A 15,065-nucleotide genomic window follows, 5' to 3' on the forward strand; every position below is an offset into this window, starting at 1 on the left:
GAACTCAAAAAGACAATGAATCGTTCCATTGCTTAACTCCATATTCATTTATGTATAACCCACACATTTGACTATCATGTATAATCACTTATTGTGTATGTCTTTTGATAACTATAGGATACATAGTCATGTCTAGTATTGATGTAATCAAATTTTCTTGCTTGATATTGTCCTGACAGTCATTTATTTGTAAAATATATCATAATCATGTTATAGGAATCATGTCCAAAATTAGACCCTGCGGGGGAGGAACCACATGCTTGGTAAGATAAACAAATGATTTATGATACCCCCGAGCCAAGACCAAATCTGATTGGTCAAGGCAACATTTGAGGGGTTTAAATATTTTGGACACCATGAAATTTTGCTTTTAGTTCCCGCCTTGCTCGTGCTATCAGTCATGCTATTAGTCATGCCTGCTCTTAGCTTTTAGCTTGTAGCTTTGCTACCTAGCTTTAGCTATAAGCATCTAGCCATGCGGTTAGTCATCATTGTTCTTTGAGCGCGGTTCCAGCGTGCCTGCCTGCTGCTACTATGCCACGATGAGAAGGAACACAACCTAGTCTCGTCAAACTTTGTTTCTTTTCTTTTCCGTTTAAGAGTTTCGTGTTCTGAGTTAAGTTTTGTAACGTCGAGTCTCCGACGCCTGACCTCGGATGCCCGTTCAACTTCAACCAGCGAACACGACTCTGCACTTTCAGCCAACACCCAACAACCACGGGCTTCCCAAGACGTCACTTCACTACTGAACTTCCAGCCAATCAACGACCTCGGGATAGCCCTTTCACCGAGGCTCCTTCTTCACAGGAGATGCAAGTAACTTTACCTCCAGACTCTGACATTTGTGCTGGTGTATCTAATATAATTTTAGTCACATTGAGGAACTCAATGCAAGGGCTAATTACGTGATCGATGGTTGTTCATGTTTATACAATTTAACGTATTGCAGTAAACTTGGAATTCCATATTTCCATTCTCTTAAACTCATCTTTCCCTAACTTTCGATCTTCCTGCAACTTGTGTGAATGTGTGTGTGCGTGCGTTTATGTGTTAGATTAGTTTATATATGTCTTAGATTATCTAATAAAGCCTTATTCATATTGAAAAGAGAAGTATCTTGTGTTTTGTGCTTACAAGTTAATGTCTTAAACTGCCGATCTTGTTATTGTGCTAATTAATAGTGTTTCACTATAGTTTGGATATTAATATCCAGCGCAGATTTGATGTTAAACGGCTTGTTCACTGAATCACAGGGCGTCTCCGTGAACAGCCGTGAAACAGTGATTCTGTTCAAATTCCCTTTAAAATCTTAAATGATTCCCTTTGAGCTAAATTGACCTGTTTCCCTTACAACCGTAGCTAACATGAATCAAACAGATGTCATTTTCTATTACTTATGATCAAGAAATCATTATCGGACAACCAAAATCTGCACAGCCCCAGCCAGTAACAATATTTTTAATTCAGACTCAACCCTAAACTGAAACCTAAGTCTGACTGGTTCATAGTAATGTTGTTCCAGGACCATAAGCAAACAGATGCAGGACGGAGTGGTACTTGTGTAAATCATGAGAAGTGTGACTCCAGGAGGGCATGCGAGGCCGAGGGAGGGACTCTGTGTGACAGACATGTGTCCTGTAGCTCTTTAAGTCAACTGTGTCACCGTTATGAAAGAATCTGGGCCACATTCTCATGACACCCGAGGAAATGTGTACAAGCTTGAACGCATTAACCACGGAAATATTACTGCCACATCCCTCAGGAAATGCCACTTTCACAATGACATGTACCATACGTTTCCGCTTCAGCAGGATAAGCTATGAAAACATTCAGATACAACAAAACTGAAAGGTAATAAAGGAAGACGGAGCAGCAGAGGAACACTCACAGTTTGTTTCCCTTCAGAGCGGCGTGGTGCAGCAGGTTGAAGCCGCGGTTGTTCTGCTGCGTGAAATCGATGTTGGGCACCACAATCAGGATCTCAATGATGCTCCTGAAGTCTTTGGCAATGGCGTCATGTAAGGGTGTATCTCCGTATGAATCCTGACAACACAGAATCACTACTGTTAGTGAACACTGCTGAATCTAGCGGTCACAATGTGTCCCTGCAGCACAGAAGCAGTCATCAGGAGCACAGGGAACAGCCAACAATACACTGTATGGGTTAAAGTTATCCATTACTCTTTTATGCCAAAAATCACTAAGATATTAAATAAAAATCATGATCCATGAAGATATTTTGTGAATATATTAAAACTTAATTTTTGATTAGTAATATGCATTGCTAAGAACTTTATTTGGACAACTTTAAAGATGATTTTCTCAATATTTTAAGTTCTTTGCTCCCTCAGATTCCAGATTTACTAATAGTTGTATCTCAGACGAATATTGTCCTCCGAACAAACCACACATCAATGGTGAAGCTTATTCATTCAGCTTTCAGATGATGTTTAAATCACAATTGGTTTTGTGCTCCAGGGTCACAAATTCAAATTAAACAGAAATGTTAAAGGGATATGCCGCCCCAAAATGAAAATTCGCTCATCATTTGCTCATCTTTCTTTTTTACTCTTTGTTTTCTTGGCTGTGTGCACTTTTTGTGACCTGAATCACATGGACTCACAGTGATGGAACGTTTAACAAACATATATATATATATAAATGAAAAATAAAATCACACTGTTATTCATTAGCAAAAAAAAAAAAACTACATCAGATCACTGATCCAGTGTCTTAAGCACTCAAACAGCCCTGCTAAAGTGATGTACTTGGGCATGAGGCGTGTTTTCGGTCTAACCTGCAGGTTGACGTCTGCCATGTGCTCCGTTAACACTCTCACCACATCTGTGAAGCCTTTATTGACAGCGATGTGCAGCGCCGTACACATGGAGTTATTCAGCAGGTTCACACTGGCTCCTTTACTGAGCAGCAAGCGTGCGATCTCTGCCTGATTCCTGCACAAACAGCACACAAACCACGTCACACACGCACAAACACAGCGAGACACACATGAGATGAGGAAAATACAAATACATCTAGTGTACAAGTACTGCCTACAATGCAAAAACTTTTATACACAAGTCCCCACAAAAAGATTTATGAAAAATGTTGAAGAACAAATTAAGTTATGCCTCCATCAGATGACCGTTGTGTCACAGCGCATCACAAGTCATCAAGTGGATGTTCTCATCCTGTTAGTGACACTGCATGCTACAAAACCATGCTGTTTTTTACTACAGTTACATAGTTTCTCGAGCATAGTTTATTCTTTAAAGGGTTAGTTCATCCATATATTAAAAATGATGTCATTAATAACTCACCCTCATGTCGTTCCAAACCTGTGAGACCTCTTTTCATCTTCAGAACACAGTTTAAGATATTTTAGATTTAGTCAGAGCTCTCGGACTAAATCTAAAATATCTTAAACTGTGTCCAGAAGATGAACGGAGGTCTCACGGGTTTGGAACGACATGAGGGCGAGTCATTAATGACATAATTTTGATATATAATACTTGATAATTGACATGTAGCTTTTTCTTATAACGGTCGTTGATAACCTATCCTAAAGTGCAGGAATAAGTACTGGCTCTCACCCGAACGCTGTGTAGTGCAGCGCAGCATCACCGTCCTCATCTTTAGTTTCAATGCCGCTGTTGGCCTGAAGCAGGACCTTCACCACCTCCATGTGCCCCTGATGGGCAGCAACCTGCAGAGCTGTCTTCCCCTGGTTCTTAATATCCACCTGAAGACAGATAAACACAGCTTCATTCAAACACACTTCTGCAAAGACTTTACCTTCCAATCAGACTAAACAAATAATTTACTGAGTCTGACCCTTATTCCATTTAAGATACAGATCAGTTTGTTTCTTCATCAAATTTGGACAAATGTAGCATTGCACCACTGTCTCAGCATGTGCTCTGCAGTGAATGGGTGCACATGCACACACACAGCAGTTAACACACACACACACAGCATGCACACACACACACACCCGGAGCAGTGTTCATCATTTATGTTGCGGTGCCCGGGGAGCAGTTGGGGGTTCGATGCCTTGCTCAAGGGCTCCTCAGTCGTGGTATTGTTGGCCCAGAACGAGACTCGAACCCACAACCTTAGGGTTAGGAGTCAAACTCTCTAACCACTATGCAACTTGAAACCCCCAAACTGCATTAACATTTGAATAATGTATTGATAAACTAGTGCATGCTTTGTTTTTGTTCTTGTTTTTAACACTGACCCATCATCTCTGCAGTTGTGATGCGTCTGTGTGCATGTATTATATGAATTCATCAGGGTTCTGCCATGACGCTCCGTTTGCCTCGTGTCTGTTTCCTGTGTCTGTGTGGTCTGGTGTGTCAGCACATGGCTTTGTTGAAGTCTTTCCACTTTACCACACCCTCTTCAGTCTTTGTTGGTCTAATTGTTCTCACCTGTTACTCGTGTGACTTGCTCCTTATTTATTGTCACCCTTGCCCTCTTGTTTTTGCCAGTCCGTGCTCATTAGATTATTTTATCAGTTTTTTCCTTGTTGTGAGGTGTGTTAAGAGTGTCCGAGCCAGATCAGAGAAACATCGGAGCCGCCCCGATCGTGAATTGTAAATATTAAACATGTTTAATCCTGATGTGTGTGTGTGTGTGGGGGGGGGTGTTTATACAACGTGTCATGTATAAAATAATTCCAAACACTATCACTGCAATTTCTTCCTGCATATCGTCCGCCATGCTTTTTCTGAAGTTCACAGTCGAGACTCTGGGTGAAAATCTGTTTGTGTGTGGTGTGCTGGGTTTGTCACATCATGGCACACCACACACTATAGGAGCAAAACGGTTAAATGTAGGATTTTTTTATCCTCATGTTTGTGGTCTATCACATTTAAAAATTCGTATAAGATGTAAGAATTATTTTGGTGTGTGCCCAGCATTAGTTCAATCCACTTGGAATCCACTTTGGCAACAGCTCCCGCCAAAAAGACTTCCTCATCCTACGGAATATGTCACTGTAATTCTAAATTCAAAGCTTCAAGCGGGAAATGGTTGTAGGCCAATGTTACATGACTCTGAATGATATTTATTGAATGCCAAATATTTTGTAGTGTATATCTTTTTCAATGTGCAGCAGCTTTTCCCACAGTCTAATGCTTTTTCACATACATAAATGTCTCTAATCCAGCGTGCTACATATCTTATTTAGGGTACTGAAAAACATTGGACTTCCATTCAGATGCCAACAGCGAGAAGGCAGAGACTCATAATGGGAAATGAATCTGCCCCAGCACTACTGACAGATGAAGAGAAGATGGCATCAATACTGATATTAAAATCCAACAGGAAAAAAATAATTGGTTCCTTTTGTATTTGAAGAACATAAAGATGACCAAATAAACTGTGAATAATTTGTGTTTATTTAACAGCTGTGGTAAGGCATAGATAACCTTATGCTACCTTGCAATATGGCATCCTTCCAGTCCATTCAGTAACGAGCTTAATTTTGGGAAGATGTGATGGTGAGAATGTGTGTGTAATCAATGCACCCAAACACACTGGAAATCCTACAGGATCTTCTAGTTATTAGCTTTCTTAGAGGTCGCAGTCAATGTTATCAAGTGAACGCCATTTAAAAATGGTACCGTTAAATACATATGCATGTTGATATGGCAAAATAAATAAAATCCAATTAAAATTAAGGGATTACTGATCTCTTATAATAAAAGACATGCCATTTTAATCTAGTTCTAGACGTCTAGACATGCCAATCTAATATAGATTCAGAACCACTCATGTTGCATGTGTGCAGCATCTTTGTTTGGACCGAGAAGGTGCTTTCATTAGTTTCATTGTTATTCTGAGAGTACAGATAAATAGTCTTTACAGATTCAAAAGATATATTACTCTCATCTGTATGACCAAACGTGAGGGAGTATTTCAAGAGTAAGTGAGCGCACCGGTGTCTCCATTGAGCAGCCATGTAAAGCTGCTGCTACTAACTTATTTGAGGTGATGAGCCATGTTTGAGATCGGTGAGCGTTTGGATGTCCTGCCCAATGAATTACCACATGGACCAGCCGTTAACGATCTATCCGTCATGGACTGTGTGACTTCACCACTTCCCCTGGATTTTTTTTCTCTGCAACCAATAAATTTTGGTTAACCAAGTCTCTCTAACAGTTAGCTGACTATTAGCCCTAATAAAAACTTCACAATATTCCACAAGTAATCCTCAGTCCATCAGTGAACATCTGGAGAAGACCAAAACCGAAACAAATCCATCAAGATGTTTTAAACTCAAATACGAACCTATACTACCTCCAGTGAAGAAGTGCATCTCCTGTCGTCTCTCACATCAGAATCCAGACACAGATTAGTTCAGATCTGTTTAAACGCTGCTTGATCTGTGCAGATTTCTCTCCTGATTCAGACCAGAACACTTCTTCACTGGAGGAAGTGTTATTATGGATTATTTTAGTTAAAATCATCTTAATGCTGGATGTGTTTCAGCTTTTGTCTTCTCCAGATGTTCACTGATGGACTGGAGCTCTGTGGATTATTGGGATGTTTTTATCAGCTGTTTGATGAGACACTGATGCAGAGCTACATTTCTCCAAACCTGATGAAGGAACACACTCTTCCTGATCTCTGATTGCCCGAGGGTGAGCACATATTCAGATTTGGGTGAATTATTCCTTTAACATCTACCAAACGATCTAGCTTTGATCAGTTTAATCAGACAAAGATCCCATTGAGGACAGCCTTATAAACGTTTTAACCAGCCGTCCGTAGTCTCTAGTACAGTATCTTTCAGAGAGGACACTCTTTCCTTGAAGTCTCTGGTGGGCTGTGTGTTTATAAAGGGAAAGGCTATAACCCTTCAGACGGAGGGAGCCAGAAATAACGAAACGTCTGGAGACTCGCTCCCTTAGGACAACCCATGCAAACAAAATCCGGTATCTTTCCACTAAATCAGACCGAGGCACTAACCTTGTCAGGGTATTTCTGCAACAGTTCACGCACTTTAGCGGTGTTCCCGTGTGCTGCCTCGATGACCAGCCGGCCCGGATGATCCTGCTCTGTGGACTGAGAGAGCAGCTTCTCCAGGACTGAAATCACCGTGCCTGAACGACAGCGAGAAACAGACATTTACATTCTGTGTTCAGAGAAGGGTCTGTGTTACAGTCCTGCAGTTCAAAACCCTCCAAACCAGTCAGAATGAGTCAAAATGTCACCATGCATCAAACATCACAAACTATCCAGAACTGGCACAGCATGTAGGAGAGAAAAAGAGAGAGAGATACACACACAAAAACACGGTGCTGAAACGAGAAGAACAAGCATCGGTATCATGCAGGACAGTGTGGAAGAGAACAGAAGATGTGCTTATCTTCTCTTTCACATTAACTCTTTCCCCGCCAAAGAAAGACTGATGACTGATGATTTTCACAAAAATTTCATGGCCACCAGAATACTGTGTTGTATGAATATCTGGACATGCAATTCATTAAAATAAAGAAGAGAGCATATCAACTTTTAATCGAAAATCTGTTTTATTCTAGCTTCAAGCATTATTTTTTGACAACACTTGAATATAGGGAGATTTCATTTATAAAAGCAACATTTTGAGTAAAAAGCTGTAAAGATAAAATTTTTATCAAATACTACACATGGATCGTATTCAGTAGGATGATGAAAGCAAAGATGCAGTAGATGGCTTTCGTCAGCTTGCACAGTCCTTTTCCACTTCCTGGGTCCACATTTCACTCTGTAACATTACGCAGTTATCATTTATTTTTGGTCGAGTGGTTCTAGACTCATTCAGGAGCGTTCCCAAGTGTATAACAATGAAAACACAGAAAATGCTGTGCTAGGCGGTGAAAGAGTTAAAGAGAAAGTCCAGTAAAAATTAATTATACAGAGTGACTGTGATCATAGAGTGATTATGAGCTGGGTTGGTAGTGGAGAGCTACTTCCTGTGACTTCTTACTTCCTGATTCGCTGCTGTTCTCAGCCGTCATCAGATTGGCGTCGACCTCGCCAGGCTGCACAGAGAGACACGCGGGGTTAAAGGTCCACGTCTGACCTCCGAACGCCACGCGCAGGTCACCGTCTGCATACACCTTCAGAACCTTCCCGACCTGACCCAGAGCCTGAGAACACACACACACACACACACACACACACACACACAGACACACACACACAGACACACACACACAGACACACACACACACGCCAAAAAAAAAGTTATTCTTAAAACATGGCTCTCGAGTTAAAAGAAGCTCACTCCCATCTTCGTGCATGTTTTTCCTCTAGCTGTGCTGCATCTTTGTCGACACAAAAGCACATTCTGTGTGAATAGCACCTAGCGATATGAGCGCGTCACACACGAGCAGTTAATCAGGTGCACCAGTTATCTTTACGCTTATCATGGTCATATTGTCAAAATGTCTTATTCTAACGCTTGGAAATATTTGTAGTCAAAATCAAGATTCCTCAATTTATAAAAAAATTATTATAATAATTGTGGCAATACATTTAATTCGAATTAATTTAAAAAAAAAATGCCCAGCCCTAGCAAGAAGACACCTAAAAATCAGACGCTGTCATGAAGTCCTCAGTTTTGTGTGCTTATTTTGATGTATTGTTCCTGTCTTCATCTGTTTAGTTCCTGTTTCCTATGTTGCCCTCGTCTCCTCAGTCACCTTTATTTGTTCCCATGGTGATTCATTAGTCTCACCTGTACCTCATTAGTCTCGTGACTCTGTGTATTTATAGCCCTGTGTCGCTGTCTATACATTCTGTGTGTAGCTGTTGTGTGCATATATATATATATATTTATAAAAACACTAATTTTAAATAATTATAAAACTATTATTTAAAAGATTTAAATATATATAATAAATTAAAACAATGATATATGATTTTTTTTATATATATATATATATATATATATATATATATATATATTACAAGTTACAAGTTAAATGTGATTAGTTATTGAATGGCTGTTCCTTAAAGAATAAATTAAATATGGCACAACTTTGTCATACGATTAAAAAGAAGCTACAGAAGACATATAAGGTTAATAATACTAGACAAAAAAAAAAAAAAATTATATGAATACATATTATATATATATATATATATATATATATATATATATATATATATATATATATATATATATATAATCTAAAATACATTCAGGCAAGATATTTTTTAAACAGCTTATTTAAAGCCAATCACAAAAGGATTGGGAAGTTATTTTATTGACTGGCTCAAATGAATGTGATTTTGTCTGTAAAGTGTGTGTTGAGGAGGAACCTACTGGAGCCATGCTGTCTGTCCACTCTCCATGGCCCACCTGGAGTCTCTTCACACTGTCAATGTCATCCAGCACCTTCACCAGCTCCCCCACGGCAAACGTGTTCACCTGCACACACACCACTCCATTAGAGGAACACACACTTCCTAAAGACCGTCTGGAGCTTCAGCTAATCACCAGCCCAGAACGCACAGTCTGACACATAAGCAGATAGAAACAGCACAGCCATCTATTTACGGCTCACTTTTGGTACAGACAAAGAAGTTCAGGATAGGGACAGTCTGTGAAGGAGCTTGAGAGGAACTAAATATACACAGCTCCCAGTAAAAATAGCCTGATGAACAAACAGCAGCTGGTGTGTTTCTGTGAGGGATGTGCTTGCCTTGGTCAGGGCTCCGGGGTGGAAGGTCCAGCGGATGTTGTTACTGTACTGGACGCGCACGTCCCCGCGGTCCGTGATCCTGTGCACGCTGCCGATCCTGGAGATGTACTGCCAACACCAGAACACAACACACTCAAACACAAGCACTGATATCCAACACTTCCCAAAAACAAGACTAAAGCCCTCTTCAGACAGAACTAGTGTAACAGGGGTCTCTAGATGTACCTTTTAGATCTGGCTCTGTGTTTCTCTCACACACTCTCTGGACAAATTTAAAGGTGCAAGTATTGCAATTTTACTATAAAAAATATGAATATACTTACCATGAAATACTCGCTTTTACATTTAATTTTAATTTATAGTGCAGCCATATTACATAAGTAACAGATTATTGTTTTAGGAATAATATTTTATTATTCAATTTCATTGTTTGGCTTCATAAAAAAAAAAGAAAAAAAAGTGTAGACATAAAAAGAGGCCAAGGTCCAGATAAAAGTCAATGCGAAGACATTTTACACTTAAAGAAAGTTATTTTGAGCAACATTTATAATAATTAAAACATCTTATGACTACAGTTACAAAACCACACCGGTACAACATTTTAAATAAATTAAGTGCACTGTGGAAATCTGGAACATTTATTAAAAGTGAACACAACTGATTTGCACCTCTGCCATTTTTGGGTTCCAGCCGCCGTGCCCCTCCTGCATCTGTCTGAGGATCTCCACCTCCAGCAGACACTTGACCTTATCACCCTGCTGGAACGAGTGAGTGTCTGCACTGTCCTGCCGCTGCAGCTCCGCGTGCTCGCCTGCACACACACACACACACACACACACACACACACACACACACACAGGCACACACACACACACACAGGCACACACACACACACACATCAAACGTCAGAGCACATGTATCATCAATACATTCTCAGCAGGGTAAAATGTAACATGACAAAACAGTGCATCAAAATGTTTAAGTCAGCATGACCGATAACAATTTAATGAATCAGTTTGTTCTGAAAAGGATCACTTATTCATCCGAGTGTGTCGTATTTTACATTGCTTTTTTGTTGAGTGACATACAGTATTATTTAATATTTACAATAATTCTATAACATAATATATTGCAATAACTGCACAAAATAATATGTAATTTCCTTCCTGTTTTGACTTCAGATTCAGATCATCAAACTAATTTTAATATTGTACAAAGATCACCGGAGTAAATGCAAAATGCAGTTTTGAAATGATGATTTCAATCATCTGGCACTATGTGAGAAATCAATTGCCCCTAAATCTAATAACTGGTTGTGCCAGCCTTTGCAGAAACAAGTGAAATCATGTGTTTGTGATAACTGTCAATGAGTCTTTCACACAGCTGTAGAGGAACTGTGGTCCGCTCTTCTGTGCTTCTTTGGTGTGTTAGGGATCATTGTCCTGCTGCATTACTCAAGTGCACTTGATCTTGAGGTCAGAATCAGCAGAATCTTTTGCCCAGTCTCTTTCTCATTGCTGAGTCATGAACACTGACCTTAACTGAGGCAGGTGAGGCCTGCAGGTCTTTACATGTGGTTCTGGGTTCTTGCATGACCTCCTGGATGAGTCCTTGTGCTCTTGGAGTAATTGTAGTAGGCAGGCCACTCCTGGGAAGGTCCAGCACTGCTCCAACTTTTCTCTATTTAAGGATAATGGCTCTGACCATCGTTCGCTGGACTCCCAAAGCCTTAGAAAAGGCTTCATCATTTCTTTAGATTGTGATATGTGTTGCTCTTCAAGCATGCTTCACTTGGTCATACAGGTTTTGAGTTATTTCTTGATTCAACAGGTCTGGCAGTAATCAGGTCTGGGTGTGGCTAAAGAGTTTTACCTCTGCTTCCTAAAATCATGAGGTTCATCACAGTTCTCTCATGATTTCACTGGAGGGGGCAATTACTTTTTCACGTAGGGTCTGGTAGGTTTGGAAAGCCTTTTTTTTCTTAATAAATGAAATCATAATTTTAAAACTGCATTTTGTATTTACTTGCATTATCTTTGTGTAATATTCAAATTAGTTTCATGTGTGACAAATACGCAAAAAATAAATAAATAGATAAACGGAAAGGGACAAAAATGTGTATACATACACACACACACGGCTGTGTTTTATGGCCGCTCTTACCTAATTTGGGCAGATGTTCCTTGTAGTAGAATCCTCCCTGCACATCCGACACGTATTTGAGATCCACCTTGCCCTTGTGGCCCATTCTGTACACGTTTGTGGTTCCACTGGACCAGGTGACACTAGCCACGCTACGACCTGATTCCTGATCCCATCCACGAATATCCACTACCTTCCCAACCTTCCCCTCACCTCCTGCTCTCACACACACACACACACACACACACACACACACACACACATATATACACATATATATATATATACAGAGAGAGAGAGAGAAGCAGCACAAGGCATGAGACTCACGTCCAACGTCATCAGTTTTAAATTATCTAAAATTGCGAGATAGAAGAAAACAGTTCAAAAATCAAGATGCATGCACTTTGTCTGAAAGAAATTAGAAATATCAGAGCAGGGTCAGAAGGGTAACATAGGTTCAGCTATGTAAAAATATGCAAAACATATGGTCTCAGAAGAGAGTTCCTGTGGTTTTATATACTATATTATGAGATATTATGACACATTCTATTTTCAGGAAAATACAAATAAGTATACACAAAAATGTAATAGCAGAATGTCCTATACAATAGTCTAGTACAGTGTGTTTCATGCTGACTTTTTTCTATTTTCATGATCAATTTGTTGTCAAGCACCTGTTTTCCAGGGATGAGGATGCTTTTGGTTTTCCATGGAAAAATGTAAAAGCTAAGAAAAGCACTCCCAAAACGTGAGACTAGTTACATTTTGTCTGGGATTTGGTTATAAGGAAAAAAGCACATTCTCAAATGTGTCACCATTGTTTGTGTGAATGGCAGGAAACTGCTGTAAGACCCTGAACATTATTACGTGAGTGTGGAGAGAGCAGAAAATGAAAATGGTGAAGCGAATGAACCACAATCTTAGCACTACCTTAAACACATGGTTTATGAGCAGATAAACACAAAATCAGGCAGTTCACCAGCTGGAGTCTCCTCTTTATACTGAGTCTTGTGAGCAAAGTTACAGAGCATCTTACTAACATGGAGAAGATCATCAGTCAATTCTGTTTCTCACACAAAACTATATCATTATCAATTATATAATGACTGGATAAAAATATGCCTCTATGAAAATAATCAAATCAACTGTAGGGAGCAAATATTACCTGTTTCTGACACTGGACCGGAGTAAAGAGGAGTAACAACTAAAACACCCCAGTCAGCATAGTCAGTTCCCTGAGATAGAGAAACAAGTACTTATGGGGAAAAACTCCTTTTTCTCAGAGGACTGAAGCCTTTACAATCACGCAGTGTAACTGCACAGCTGTTGGGTTATGCAGTAATTTAAAAAAGAACCAATGGTGTGTCAGTGAAGCTGCACGAGTCTATGGTGAAGAAGCCTGTCAGAGCTGGTCAAAGTGGGCGGAGTCATCTGGCTATATAAGTGGGTATTTTGCTATAGGATCTCAGGTGAATTCAACTGAAGCGACGACATGGAGTCGTGCAGCATCATTGCAAGGAACGCAGTACTCGTTCCTGTATACTTCACTCATACGGTGTCACTAGACTCTTATGGGAACCAATACAATCCTGCCCTGCCCTGAAAGACGAACGACTGACCAAACTGGCCTTGAGCTTAAAAGGCTCAGAGGGACCGATTATACACAGGGTGAGCCCTGCAGGGGGTAAAGAGGCTGAACTCAGAAGCTCAGCACAGCCTTGTATAATTGTTCTACTAGTAAAAGGGCCAAGGGCATACTTAAGAAAGCAGGCAATACCTGAAGAATTAGACTGCCTTATGCACCAATACAGGTGTATATTCACAGTGTATGTGTATTCACCGCTGTGTGTTTGCACTTCGGATGGGTTAAATGCCCGGTCCTGTCCACACTGCACTGGCTCCCTATCAAACATCGTATAGATTTTAAAATATTGCTTATTACTTATAAAGCCCTGAATGGTTTAGCACCTCAGTATTTGAATGAGCTCCTTTTACATTATACTCCTCTACGTCCGCTACTTTCTCAAAACTCAGGCAATTTGATAATACCTAGAATATCAAAATCAACTGCGGGCGGCAGATCCTTTTCCTATTTGGCGCCTAAACTCTGGAATAACCTACCTAACATTGTTCGGGAGGAAGACACACTCTTGCAGTTTAAATCTAGATTAAAGACCCATCTCTTTAACCTGGCTCACACATAACATACTAATATGCTTTTAATATCCACATCCGTTAAAGGATTTTTAGGCTGCATTAATTAGGTAAACCGGAACCGGAAACACTTCCCATAACACCCGATGTACTTGCTACATCATTAGAAGAATGGCATCTACGCTAATATTAGTCTGTTTCTCTCTTGTTCCGAGGTCACCGTGGCCACCAGATCCAGTATGTATCCAGATCAGATGGTGGATCAGCATCTAGAAAGGACCTCTACTGCCCTGAAAGGCAGCGGAGACCAGGACAACTAGAGCCCAGATACAGATCCCCTGTAAAGACCTTGTCTCAGAGGAGCACCAGGACAAGACCACAGGAAACAGATGATTCTTCTGCACAATCTGACTTTGCTGCAGTCTGGAATTGAACTACTGGTTTCGTCTGGTCAGAGGAGAACTGACCCCCCAACTGAGCCTGGTTTCTCCCAAGGTTTTTTTCTCCATTCTGTCACCGATGGAGTTTCGGTTCCTTGCCGCTGTCGCCTCTGGCTTGCTTAGTTGGGGTCACTTCATCTACAGCGATATCATTGACTTGATTGCAAATAAATGCACAGACACTATTTAACTGAACAGAGATGACATCACTGAATTCAATGATGAACTGCCTTTAACTATCATTTTGCATTATTGAGACACTGTTTTCCTAATGAATGTTGTTCAGTGCTTTGACGCAATGTATTTTGTTTAAAGCACTATATAAATAACGGTGATTGATTGATTGATTGAAATGCAGAGCACAAATTCTGAGTATGGTTCACCATACTTGGCTGTATGTCACATAACTTTCACTTTCAGGTGCGTATCCATTTAAGCAGACAGAATCCAAGCCTGCAAGACCAGAACCTCCAAGTTATAGACCTGGTGAAAGTGGATGGTGAGGCCCAGCCAGCCACTGCACAGATATCTGCTTAGGACACACCACTAGACCACGCCCAGGATGAGGAAACACCCCAAGTGGAATGGGCTCTGACTCCTGTGGGGCTCTAAAGACCAAGGGAGGAGT

At 40.4% G+C, this 15,065-nt stretch overlaps 1 protein-coding gene across 5 annotated transcripts in view; it reads right to left on the reverse strand.

Annotated features, from left to right (window-relative positions):
• The window catches only part of mib2 (MIB E3 ubiquitin protein ligase 2), a 59,671-nt gene that overhangs the window by 10,766 nt on the left and 33,840 nt on the right, over window positions 1–15,065 (reverse strand). For 4 of the 5 annotated variants that reach the window (XM_052562892.1, XM_052562891.1, XM_052562895.1 and 1 more), the window contains exons 5-13: window positions 11,865–12,059; window positions 10,370–10,512; window positions 9,702–9,809; window positions 9,323–9,427; window positions 7,979–8,141; window positions 6,979–7,112; window positions 3,594–3,742; window positions 2,798–2,954; window positions 1,889–2,043 (exon numbers count right to left, since the gene is read on the reverse strand). In XM_052562892.1, the coding sequence (XP_052418852.1) occupies window positions 1,889–2,043; window positions 2,798–2,954; window positions 3,594–3,742; window positions 6,979–7,112; window positions 7,979–8,141; window positions 9,323–9,427; window positions 9,702–9,809; window positions 10,370–10,512; window positions 11,865–12,059 (1,309 nt within the window). The remainder of the gene's footprint in view (window positions 1–1,888; window positions 2,044–2,797; window positions 2,955–3,593; window positions 3,743–6,978; window positions 7,113–7,978; window positions 8,142–9,322; window positions 9,428–9,701; window positions 9,810–10,369; window positions 10,513–11,864; window positions 12,060–15,065) is intronic. The other variant, XM_052562893.1, reaches the window with a different exon arrangement.

This window comes from Carassius gibelio, chromosome B8 (genome assembly GCF_023724105.1).
Source record: "Carassius gibelio isolate Cgi1373 ecotype wild population from Czech Republic chromosome B8, carGib1.2-hapl.c, whole genome shotgun sequence".
Classification (NCBI taxonomy): Eukaryota; Metazoa; Chordata; class Actinopteri; order Cypriniformes; family Cyprinidae; genus Carassius; species Carassius gibelio.